The sequence below is a fragment of the Lonchura striata genome, chromosome 12 (assembly GCF_046129695.1).
Source record: "Lonchura striata isolate bLonStr1 chromosome 12, bLonStr1.mat, whole genome shotgun sequence".
NCBI classification, from domain to species: domain Eukaryota; kingdom Metazoa; phylum Chordata; class Aves; order Passeriformes; family Estrildidae; genus Lonchura; species Lonchura striata.
This window is the reverse complement of record NC_134614.1, coordinates 18,637,501-18,650,966: the sequence shown is the minus strand read 5'-3', so window position 1 is coordinate 18,650,966 and position 13,466 is coordinate 18,637,501. Positions and strand designations below refer to the sequence as shown.

The window sequence follows — 13,466 nt, the reverse complement described above, 5'->3', positions numbered from 1 at the left end:
CTTCTGCATGGGGCCAATCCCACCTAAAGTTGGAGCAGCTGTTCAGAATCGGGCAGATTCATCTAATTCAGCACAATATCCAGCACTTTTCTTTATATAATAAAAAAGAACAAAAGGGGCATAGTTCTGCTTACACAGAGGCTCAGGACAAAGGGACAATGCCAACATCTTCAGAAAAGAATACAACTCCTAGTCTTCAGTGCCATATTATGATCCAAATATTAACATATCTTATTTGGATTAACAGCCTTTTCCTTCCACCCTTTGTACTCCAGGAAAAGTGTTTTCCCCCTGGCTGGATTTGTAGGGTTTGGTAGAGAATCAAAGATAACACACACATTTTGCTTTTAGGCACCTCCACTACAGTTTGACCACTAACTGTGCACGAGTTGTACCTAGGAATATTTGGAAGAGGACAGAGCAGGTGCCATAATTTCTGATGGTCAGAATTGCCCATAAATTCTGATGGTCAGACCATAACAGCTGATGGTCTGACTCACACTCCCAAAAGCTCCCCCAGCCATCAAGTCTGAGCACTTGTTATCTTTATCAAGAGACAGATATTAGCCCTGCTGAAGAGTGAGCCCCATTTCTGGCAGGATGAGCTCCTGGCTAATGAGCTGGACTGTTCTCTGCACTAACCTGGGCTTAACTGAGCATCAAGACCAAATATTTTCCCACTTATTAATTAGCCAGCCATTCTGCTCCACAGCAGGAGAAGGGTACTCAGGACAAAGCCCTATTCTGGAATTTGTGATTTAGGAACCTGCACTCAGTGACTCCGAGCAAAACTCTGCCTTGCATAGCTAAATTATGAAATTCTCTACTTAATTGAAAATTAAGTAGAGAAACATGGAGAAAGCTCCAGAAATCTTGTATTTTGTTTCAGCTTTAAACCATTTAGAACCCTTTCTAAAGGATTTTGATATTTAAATTTCTCAAACAGGATATTAATTTTAGGGACTTTATCTGCCCGGGTAGGCTGGGAAGCTTTAATTGATGTTCCCCGTATTATTTCAATACTTATCACAAAACTAAAGGAATATGCCTGGGGCAGTTTCTCTTAAATGTCATTTGCATAAATTGATTCTTAATCAAATAATATTATTTATGACACCATAAAATTTTGCATCCAGAGAGCAGAAACTTTAGGCTAAACCTCACAATACCTGTGCAAGATAATCACTAACCCATTAGGGAGGAAAAGCTGCTGCACAAAAATGACAACAACAAAGATGCTATGATTTATCAAAGGACATATGTTTAGGCTGCAGTCAATCTGCTAACAAAATCCTAATCTCTCACCCCATTTCTGAAGGTCAGAAGGATTGCTTGCTGAACAGAATGTAAAATAAGCAAGAAAAATAGAACAACTCTAAGATCCCGTTCAAAGAGAAGCAGCAATAAATTGGGATTTTTTGGGTTTTTAAGTGTAACCTGCTTTAGCCCTGACTATACTGCTGCAGACAAAAGCTACCTTAGAGCTCAAGTTTGCTTTGTTGCTGATTTTCTGTGTGTTCTGTTTCAAGGGTTTTTTTAAATATTAAAAAAATGCTGCTTCTAAAAATAGCTTAATATGTCATAATCTGAACATCTCAGTTTCTATGTCAAATGCCCCCTTCTAAGTAGGAAGTTACTATTTTTAATCTGAAACATGAAAAACGTCCTTTTCCCTTTCTCAGATAACTGAATTATTAAAATAATAGGCAAGTTTAAAATTTAAAAATTTTAAATTGCACCGATTTCCTCTGGATCTGGAGAATAAAGGGGAAATTTCCCTCTTGGTTCATATCAAAGGCCCTCAACAAAACTTGAATTCAGCACTGCAGTTTTCCATGCCTCTCCAAACTCTGTAAATTTATGCTTGGTTCTTCAGCTCTCCCTGAGATGCCCCTCTTCAACAAAGGGAAAAATGAATGCAATATTATGAGATTAGCGAAGTATTTCATCCTCCAAATAACTGCTTCTAACTGTGGTCACAGCTCTAGGGTTGGAAACAGCTAGCAGGGAACATAAGCTGTGAGCTGCAGATGGAAGATGAACTGCCTCACTCTCCCCACCACCAGGAAAACGAGCAGAAAAGAGGAGGAACACGAAATATCCTCGTATTCATATATATGGTTTCATATATTCCTTGGACAGAGCATCTGAACTGCTGCAATCACAGACCCAAAACATTTCAACCACCAATAAACCTTCATCTAAATAATTGCTGCCCTTTTGAGAAAGACAGAACAAAAATACAAGTTTGTCTGGTCAGTAATTCACTGTGGGTCACAACTGCAGTTGTGAACAAGTCCTTCTATATGTGCTTGTCAGCAGGCTGTGCTAGCTGCTAGAGCACAGAGAACCCAGAATTGAAGTGTTAACTCCTGTTTTAATTAGGGAATTGCCTCCAGGGATGACAGAAACTGTCCCCTACATGTACTGTCCACTCTCTTTAAATGCCAGCCCCAGGGAAAGTGCTCACCTTCAGCACAAAGCCTCAGAATATGCTAAATCTTAATTTCCTCCCCACAGCACAGAGTGCCCTTCCAGCACAGTGAAACCCAGTCCTGTGTAAAGCTGCTGGGGTCATCAACAGGTGACTCCACTCCTAATTTAAACCCCATGGAGAGAACAAGTTTTGACTAATGGGCTCTGGTTGGGAAAGTTTAGACAATGCCAAGGTCTTTGTCCCATCTTTTCCTCTGACTGACACAACAAGGTCTTCATTAATTTAACTGCAGTTCCCCTGTATGCTGGTAGGGAACATTTCTTCAAAGAACAATCTCACCCAGCAAGATCCCTCAGATCTCAGCACCTCCCAGAGCTTAACAACATATTATTTCAGAGATGAGACCATTCACAGGGACCAAATGTCACAAGCATTTGGAAAACTGGTGTTTCTGCACAAACACTTTCAACTTCTTCCATGTTCCCACCTTAGATGGCTTTACCTGGAATCTGCAGAGCTGTTTTGCAGATTTATTTCATCCTGTCATTTTCAAATCTATGACAGCTCTGTTTTATTCCTTTCCAGAGCTGCCTCCTTCCTGCTTCAGAGCCATCATCTACACCACCACACACTTGTTCCTTCACAATGGCCATCTTGGCTGAGCCTTTCCACCTCAGCTGCCTGAAATCCCCAGCTGGCTCCTCATCCATCATTTCTGGAACCCTCTCTGGGCTATTGGACTTCTGCCCCTCTCAGATTTCCTTCCCCACACATGGCTCTTCAATTGCCCAAATCCATTCCCAGCAAACCCTGCTGTGGGTTCCCTGCCTACCTTTCCTTTAGCCATGTCAGATACACCTCAGAAAGCTTTTGTCCTCCAGCAGTGGGAATTTGTGCCAAGCTCTGCTCACAGAAAGGAGAAATCTTACTCCAGTTACATCAGCTGACAGGCAGAGAACAGATAAAGTTTGTGAATCTGACAGGGCTGATACTAAAAACTTCTTTGCAGAAGTACTTCTCACTGCAGATGTTTTGAAAGTTTATGTGCTTTGCATAAATCTTTTAACATTGGTCTTTTAACATTTAAGCAATGTAGAGTTTTGTTTCCTTTTTAAAACTAGACCTAAAACCTACCAGAAGTAGCCTGATGTTACACACCTCTTGTACTCCAGCACAAACTGCATCCCAGAGATTTTGAATTTCCCCAGTGTAATCACAAGCAGTTGGTTTAAACTCAAGCAGTAAAATCAGGCAGCTGAATAAGTTGAAAAAAATCTTCCTTAACCTGGTGGATGCTTGAATCATAAATTACTACCGTATCTAAAGACAGAAATCTTTAAAACCTAAGAAAAAAAAGACCCTTAAGTCAATCAATGTACAGAACCATCTGCATGATCCGATCTATTCCAGCAACACTTTCAGCATGAAAGTCTGTTAAATTTATTTTAAAAGGCTTAAGAACTCATTAAATCCAGCAGCCAAACCGTTCTTTCAGCAAAAGTGGTGTGGTGCATCCCATCCAGCATAAAACTGTTTCCAAGCAGCCAAGTGGGGTCAGGCTGTGTTACAGGAGGACAGACAGTAATGAGATTCCAGGCAAGAGAACACAGGCAGTATTTTCTGAAAACACATTAAGTCTCCTGTTGAAAGAAGACTAGTATTTTGCAATTTGCTCACTCTCTTGGGGTTACACTGGCCCAGAACATGGAAATTTCAACTACATTGTATTTTATTAAGTATTTTTCCTTTAATTGATCCCTTACTCTTTCCTTCAGCCTTTTCACTTGAAGAATTACGGGCTTGTCCACATATGGAGCTATTCAGACTTATCCCTGACAAACTCTGCATAGAACATTGGTTAAGGTAAGTTTATTCCAAAGTGTCTCAAACATTTCCAAAACTGACTTGTACAGTAAGTCAGGCAATCCATCAGGAAATATTTTTAAATTATTTACTTCTCGCTTACAACTTTTTAATCCAAATTTTCTTTCCTCTGAAGATACTCTGAGCTACAAATACTTTTAAATCAACTGATTATCAGCCCTGTGATCAAAAGACATGACAACCATCAAGCTGTACTGAAAGCAGCATGTTCTCTAAGCCCTGAACCTAGCAGGTAACACAAAGCAGGGTGGGGAGAGCAGCTGATGAAGAAGATGCAGTTAGCATGGAGCATACAAGAGAAGTTCAGTGTGGGTGGCTAGCTAGGGATTTGACAGTTCTTAATTAGCTGTTTCAGCATCTAATTGCATGATGAATTTGTTGGCAGCATTTGTGGATTCATGTCCCCATTCATCTTTATTTACAACCAATACCCAACCTCTGCTCTGAGTTTCCATCCGTTCTCTGTTCTTTCTCCACTACCTCTCAAAGGCAGCAGTCTCACCTTCCCAACATCTCCTAACCATTACTTCTGCATGAGGATTTGGCAAAAATCCCAGAGCATCTGTATTGCAGACCTGACCTCACATAGATTAATTTAAGAATATTTCAAACCCCACCACGATTAATTCAGAAGACCACCTACATTGCTGTACTCCCCACCACTGCTCATCTTGCCAGGGTCAGAGTACTCCCTATCTCAAAGCCTGTGTGCAGCCAGATTTGCACAGCACAAAAGGCACACTCACAGCTAAAATGACTGGCACTGATCAGTGAAAATAGAAAAAAAAAAGTTTCAGTATTGTGGAAAAGGTCCTATCACACTTCGACTGCTGTCATTTGCACACTACTTATAATCTGCCAGCACATGCCACAGTGCTTGAGACGAGATAGGATGCAAAGCACAAAACGAAGTTTTGTCCATTTATTAGCTCAGTTTTTAGAAAAGAGCTAAAATATTCAAAGACATTAGCCCAAAGTCTAGACATAAGTACTTTATTGCTTCTTTGCTGAAATAAAATCAGCTCTCCCTAGAGTGTCCAACTTTCCTGTTGAACTGAAAAGTCACATCTTCCAACACTGCAAGTTTTAGAGTTTGAAATACCTAAAATCTTAACTTAATGTCTGATGTGAGTGGCTGCCTTGTCTCTGTCAGATTGGGCTCCTGCAAGTTGATCTTCCAGAGCTTACCATGCTGTAAAGCCCTGGCCAATTACCCTGCTGGAGATTTTCCTTCCATTACTCTGCAGATTTGTCTGACTCATGCTTCTGCCTTTTCCTCGGAACAGGCATTAATAACAACTTTCTTCTCTGACCTAGCCAGTTACTCTCCTGGAATTCACACCAATATACTTTTGGAGATTCCCACTCTTCTCTTAAACTGAAACTAGTTAACTGTTCCAAGCAACACTGCCAGGGCAGAGGGATGAAGTGGGTGATTTGTGGACAGAGGCAGACAACAGTGTTGTCCACCATGTCTAGAATGCCCCTCTTTATATAGAAAAAAAAACCCCACAAGCATAAAGTAAGGTAGAACATACATGTTCCTCTTTTGTAGGAATTAAAAGCACACTTCAAATGTCATTTTACAGAATAATGATTTCCAAAACTGTAAACTTGCTTGATTTGAGCTTGCTTCTTCTAATAACAAGTTCATACTAGAAGAAAAGGGTAAATTAAATCCCCAGAAAGATAATTCCTGCATTAAGAAGTTTTCCTATTTGATACAACCCAACAGCAGATAAAAAAATTCCAAAGTTATTAATTTGAAGGGTCAGATGCTAATCATAGATGAACCACACACTTTGCTGTTATCACAGAAGTCACTCAAGTGGTAACACACTGGAATTCCAAGTGAACTTGGAATTTCACCTTGAAATACCTGTCCTCACCTTGCCCTGTGGAGTCACATGATCCCCTCTCCCCATTGAAGTGACAAATTTTTGAGCTTTTCAAATCTCCAGATTTGAAAATGGAAAATTTTAATCCTGAAGTACTCTAAAAACTTGCACAAGGACAAAAGCAGCTCAGTGACCTCAGCTGGTGAAGATCCAGAGCCAGGGTCATTCCCAGCAGCTGCCAAAAGAATAGGACATCTCCCTCCCATGCTGGCCCTCAGTCCTCCCCTACACTTCCTCTCTGGAAGTCAAGGTAGTTTGCTGTCTTGCAAAGTAGGGGAAAAAAAAAGAAAGACAATGTCATCCAAAATAGCTAATCTAGAACAAAAGGTCAGAAAGATAAGAGTGAACCCACAATTTACAGGCAACAACCCAAAACTTTCACTAATATCCTGCAAAGCTCATATTGTAACCATAACAATATCTAAATATTAGATGGGAATGGGCTGTTGTCAGCTCCCTTCTCTGGAATGTGAGCCAAACAACTTTATTCTCATCTCCATGGAAAAGGGATGTAAAATTATCTGTGCTGAATCCAAATTAGCTGTGCTGAATTCGGCACTCCTGAGTGAAACCTCATTGGTCAAACAGGAACAATCTTAAACTTGTCCCATAAAATCACATTTGCAGGAGCTTGGTGGGAGAGGCTCAGAGGGGGAACTTCTATGCAGGAAAGTTGCTTGTAATTAATATACACACTCATATTAAACTGACATTAAAAAATCTGTACAGTTAACTCTGGGCCTGCAAGACACACCTGGTTACTACTGAAAATAGGCACTAGGAGCTTAAAAATGCTGCTCCTTCTCAGAGTTACTTGTACCACCTTAGAATATTAAAAGTAAAATTCCAGAACATCTGGTTTTCCTTTCCACTCCCTATGATATCATGTTTTCCAAGCACATTTGGCAGCTCACTCTAAAGATACAGGCAGACTAAACATACAGGGCAAAGCAGAGTCAAGATTAAAAATTCCAAAGTCCTGGATGCAGTAAGTGTGTTTTCTATCTCCAGATTTCAGTTACACAAGTGGTATAATAAGGGCTTTTCCCCCATTGAAAACTCATGTATCCTTCAACCTTCTCCTTCCTTGATGAGATGATACAACATGTATCTGCCCTCTAGAGTTTTGGATGTGCTTTTGTAAGCAGTTTTTAATATATCATGGGATAGTTAGAGTCTCTATACAGCGAGATTCAGTTGTAGGAAGAAATAATTATGCTTAGCAGTGTCAGATTGTGCATGTACTTTATCTCACTCTGGGAGATGAGATTAACTTTCTATATTCCTCCTGCCTAAAAGGAAAAAAAAAAAAACAAACCAACAAACACTGCTACTACTCCTGCCTTTTTATTGCTTGGCTTTGTCTCTCCCAGCCTGGAACTGGAAAAATGGACCAAACCAGTTCCTGGGGACTGTTTCTCCTGTAAACTTCCACAGCCTGTAAACAATACAGAAAAGTGGCTGTTTTAAAAAACTAGAAGTTCCCATTTGACCAATTTCTCACATGTATTTTATCATATCTTGAAGCAACATTTTTATCTCTTCCTCTTTACCTATTTTATTATTTTTAACAGATCACATTCAAAACACAAATCAGCACAAACACACGTTTAAGATTTGCACAAACTCACATCTTATTGATGCACAAGAAGGTATCTGACTCATTTATACTCACCAGTGAAGGAACAGCAAACCTAGAAATGCATCAACACTTTCTTGCTCTAAATTTTAATTTCTCTGTTTTGTAAAAAAACAGTGTGGAAATGCAAAGACATGCATTAAGAATCCTAATATGACAGTCTTTAGCTTAATGCTTCACATTTAAAAGCAATTTAAATCATGAAGTATAAAATGGAAAAAAAGTACATATTATCAAAAAAATTACTGACAAAATAATAGTCCCAGTGGTTACGCCCTGATTGAAACTTAATGACTAATCAATAAAACTGCAATTATAACTTTCTCCTTGATGCAATCTGGACTAGTTTATATATTTCTGTTGCTCAACTAACACTTCACATAAAACATATATGAGAAGGTCTTGCTTTGTGGTATTTTATTACAGATTTGTTGTAGCAAATCTCTAAATATCAATCTCTAAATATCAAGTATCAGTTATTTTAGAGCTTAGTCCTCTCCTCACACCCATCACTCCAAGAGGAGAAGTAAAGCTATCAAAAACAGGAAAACGGGGTGGAAAATGGCTGTTACAGCATTGTAATTCTCACACCATAAAGCCACTCTGCCATTTCAGTGCCTACCATTACACATTTCTCTGGCCTCAGAGCAGCCAGAGCACGTGAGACAGCCCTGAGCAGCTCATTTACCTGTGCTCCACCACCTCTACCAGCCCCAACACAAATCCAGCAAGTGCCTGAGCTGTAAAGGTCACAGACCAGCACAGGGAACAAATGGCAACAGGTTCTGTTGGAAAGAGTCATCTGTAGCCAACTGGGCTTTGGCTACTGCAGATTCAATTACTGGGTTGCAATTTTCTCACAGGATTCTCACAGGCACAGGGAGTGTACCATGAATAAACTACTCCACAAAGAAGAGACTTTTTCTTCTGGTGGATTTTATTGCAAAGTGTTGGCACCTCTTGATGAGCCTCATTGCCATTTTGCTTGATTCTGCAACAGCACTTGAGAAGCTCAAAACACCTCCTGGATCTGCTGTTCCAAGACACATCAGGCAAACAAGGAGTTTTAGGGCTGTGCATTGGTGGTAAACAACCTCATGCTGATTTTTAATAGCCTTTAGAGAATCTTCATGGAAATAAGTTCTGTGCATGGCCTTAAGTTAGAAGTTACAACCTGATGGCACAGGCTCTAACCAAGCTCAGAAAGAATCCACCTGAGGCAGCAACACAAAGAAATCCCACCCAGCCCTACCTCTATCACCTCCTATCTACCCCTACCAGAGTGGTTATAGGTGCTGCACTCATCTGTCTTCATGTAGTTGGTATGTTAAATTAAGTTTCCTGGCTAAATCTCATTCAATCTAATCAGTAACATTTTCCACAGAAGAATATTACTTGGATGTCAAAGCTGATTCCACAGAGAGCAGGGAGAGCTGAGCTGCTTCCCATGGGGAATAGCCAGGCTGTGCTGCTGTAGTAGTGAGGCACCTGGTGTTCAGCTGAATAAATGGCATCTCCACTCTCCTGGTGGCTTAGCTAAGCTAAGCCCCCACGGGAAAGAAAATTAAAAAGTCAGTTAATAAAAGCAGACAGTTGAACCACAAACACAACAGATTTTTCTGCACCATGCCATCAGCTAAGTTTAAGTTACAAAAGAGCCAGAAAAGACTGTTTGTTTTCCATACAGCCCATTTCCTTACCTCAAACCTGTAGAGACAATCTGCAGCCCATTTTATCAGTGCTGTGCCAAAACCAGGAGAGCAGAGGTGGCCAGGGCTGGCAGGAAGAGCATGGGGTGTTTAGAGCTCAACACCCAGCCCCAGACACTGTGCCAACAGTGACAAACCAGGCTGCTGTAAGAACTGTCACAAGATATGACACCAAACCCGAGTTTCCACAACTGAATGGCTTCCTCCCCTCCCCTGGACACACAATAGATGAATTTCCTTCTTACCACTTCCCCAAGGGAGGCAGCCACCATGTGTGTTGCAGGGGCCAAGTAAGAGGAAGATCCATGGGGCAGCATGGATTTCACATTCTCATAGGTGATAAAAAAAGCAGCAGCTGAAATTCAAGAATACATGCAATCATTGCACTGTTCCACCACCACTGGGCTGTAATATTTTTACATCAAAATAGTACAACAGTATCAACAGAATCTGTGAGAAAATCCCTTCAGAAGTTTACGTTTCTGGCTACCCTGGCAAACCTCCCATTAATATTGAAGGTGTCAGGACTCCAGGCCACATTTAGTAGTGACCTACAGAAAGATTTAATTAGCTGTGGATGTCCAGCACACTTTGAAAAACTGGTATCTTCCATATCCATAGATAGAAGGGCTGTCTCTTGGTTGAATTGAATGAATGGTCCTTTTCTTGAGGAGGGGAGGAAGGGAAAAATAAACAAATCAGTTGATTATTGAAAAGAAAAACAACCCCAAAAAGCCTAAATTGATAATACATAAATTGATTCTGTTATCCTTCAATGTGCAAAACTGTTTCAGTAGCAGTTAATTAGTAACTTCTTCCTAGCTATTGTCAGTTAAATATTTTGAATTTAGCTCCATAACATTTTTTTTCAAGCTTCTAAAGGATTTGTAAAAGTTCTGTGCAGTGAACAAGAAATGCACAAAACTAAACTGAGCACAGCAACTTGAGCTGTGTTTATTCACTGCAACCGTCAACTACAAAGGCACTTACACCTTAAGGGTTATTCCTTTTCCTAAAGATAATTTCAGTTCTCAGTCATACGTTGGAAAGATAAAACTACAGTGCAGATTTTGGAGATGTAAATACTGAAAAAAATGACATGTCTTGCGGGGGAACAGATTTTAATTGTAGAGAAGGGCCATGTGAATTGCCTTCTGCTAATCAAAAGATGCTTATCACCTCAAAAGGAGATAACAGAGCAGCCAAGATAAAGAACTGAATTTTTTTATATCACCTTATGAAGGACATCAAACATCTGAAGGTGTCAGTGGATTTGTCAGCAAAGTTCTCCTAACATTTACATCCGACAGCACAGATTGCTCTTTTTTCATCCCTACCTACAAAGACAAAATGGACAAAGGCATCAGGAATTTCAGATGCCTTTTCTCTGCAGGGACTAAAAGTATCTACTTTTGTAAAGCCTTAGTTTCAAAAGTATTCTGATATCTTTACAATTTAAGCAGTTGCTGTTTCAGGGAGATGAGCAGAGCATCTCCAGGCCAATTAACTCAAACACCTGCAGTGCTCAAGCACTTTGAAGTTCCATTCATTTCCAGTGCCAAGAAAGAGTGGGTCATGACACTAGGGTCCAGGAGAAGCAAGACTCAAGCCCTCCTCAGCACCCAGAAATGCTTCAGTGTGCTCCTGTAAGTAAGGACAGGCTTATATCCAGGAATGCTTCCAAGGAATTAGAGTTGCTTTTCAGAGCAAACCTGCAGCAGCCTTCACTCCAGTCTTGCTCAAGCTTGCTCAATGCTGAAATTCTAGAAAGTGCTCTTCACAGCTGGACATGGACTTACAGAATCCAACATCCATTGGAGAGGAAGCCACAGAGACAAATGTCCTATGTGACATAAATTACTAACTAAAGAAGACAAAGTATCATCCAAAGAAAATTTACCATTTGGAAAGGATCCTATTGCAGTGGAAGGAACGCCAGCATAGATGCCACGAAAACCACCAGCTTTCCTAAATCCTTGAGGACTCTGAAGTCTTGTTTTTACAGTATCCAGGGGAAAAAGGATCAAGTCAACACACACACCAGCAACTCCACCAGCCTACAAGACAAAACCATGGAGAAAAGTGCATTAATATTCCCACATAAGTGGTGCTTGGGTGAGTAACTGAGGCATGTGCAAGCCAAAGCACTGCTGACTGTATCCTCCCTGAGGTCAGTTTATAAACTGATTGCCTTACAACTCAACAGCTTCCACAGCTGTAACAAGGAGGGTTCAACAAAAGAAAGTAATAGATATTACAACTTCTAAACCATTTTTAAGGCATTCTCAAAACAATATCAGTGTTTTAAATAGTCCAAACAAAGCAATACAACACTTCCCCATTCCACAGAAAAGCCAGACAGTGGATGTCACTTATGAAGAGACAGCAGAAAATGACCAACACCTCCAGCAGCTGTCTGATTAAATCAGGAAAAGACTGGAGCAATTCTGCTCCCCACCTTAGGCATCTCTAGAAAGCACATTCTCATTTTTCCAGCAAACATCTTCATTCAAAGTGCTCACATTCCCTCATTGCCTTTGTCAAACAAAGCCTAAAGTAAACTTTTCTTTTTTTATTTTTATAAAAGCCTATAGAAAGAAAAAAAAATGGTCAAATAATTGAAAGGTATAGATTGGAAGAGACCTTAAAGATCTAGTTCCAGCCCCCTGTCATGGCAGGGACACCTTCCAGTATCCCAGGTTGCTCCAAGCCCTGTCCAACCTGGCCTTGAACACTTCCAGGGATGGGGCAGCCACAGCTTCTCTTGGTAACCTGTGCCAGGGCCTCACCACCCCCTGAGTAAATAGTTTTTCTCTAATATCTAATCTAAACCTACTCTCTGTTAGTCTGAAGACATTCCCCGTTGTCCTGTCACCAGGTGCTCTCTCCAACTTTCTTGTAGGCTCCCTTAAGGTACTGGAAATCATATTAAATAAAGGAGTTTTCAAAGTCATAAAGAAAAGGGGAAGGATTTTATCCAAAGAAATCATAAAACAAAACCCTAAAAAATTGATTCAACTAGGGCTCAATCTTTTTCCATTGTCTGTACTTCTAGATGACTGGGCTTTTTGGTTTTTTTTTAATTACCCCATAACATGGCTGATTGCAGAAAATAATTATTTTGCAAAAACATGAGGAAAAGGTTGAAATAAACAGAAAAACTGATTAAAAATCCACCATCAATAGCTAAATTAATCCATTATGAGACATTATTCAGAAAACACAGTTTGAAGCCTACCTTATATAGATCAGCACCCAAAAAACAACTGCACATATTTTTAACTCTGCCTGAAAACAAATCACATGTGTGTTACTCTGATATTTTTTTTTCAGGGTAACAGAGGATTCAGAGAGGTGTTCACTATCTACCACTAAAGGTTTAATCAATAAGTTAATTACTCTTTTAATCTAGTTGGCTATTTTGAATGCATTGATTCTTCTTCACTCTTTTTCATCAAAATCCTTATCTGCTCAAAATAGCGTTGATCAGATTAAATCAGATTAAATCTGGCCATCTGTTAAATCATGAATCAAAAGTTACTAATTGCTTCTTTAAGTTCTCAAAGTTCTGTATCTTAAACGTCATTTAAATTCATGAGGTAGCTAACAGAGCACCTGCCAGTGGGTGACAATAGCTGTGTGTTTGCAGCAACTGCAGAAAAGAGAAATGGCTTTTGGTTCATAAGGCACCTAGGACACAATTCCTCCCCAGCTGCAGTAATCAGGGTTATCAAAAGAACCTTCACCAGGAGCTGGAGGAGGATCAGACCTCACAGGGCTCTGCAGCTTCCTCACAAGGGAAGTGGAGGAGCAGCTCCAAGCTCTGCTCTCTGATCAGGGACAGGACCCAGGAACAGCTGGAGCTGTGCCAGGGGAGGTTGGGGTGGGGATCAGGGCAA

General features: G+C 40.3%; 1 protein-coding gene across 2 annotated transcripts in view; it reads right to left on the bottom strand.

The window, feature by feature from the left end:
* Positions 1 to 13,466, bottom strand: part of SLC25A26 (solute carrier family 25 member 26) — an 83,083-nt gene that overhangs the window by 66,966 nt on the left and 2,651 nt on the right. For both annotated transcript variants that reach the window (XM_021551006.3, XM_021551013.3), the window contains exons 2-3: positions 11,468 to 11,624; positions 9,813 to 9,922 (exon numbers count right to left, since the gene is read on the bottom strand). In XM_021551006.3, the coding sequence (XP_021406681.1) occupies positions 9,813 to 9,922; positions 11,468 to 11,624 (267 nt within the window). The remainder of the gene's footprint in view (positions 1 to 9,812; positions 9,923 to 11,467; positions 11,625 to 13,466) is intronic.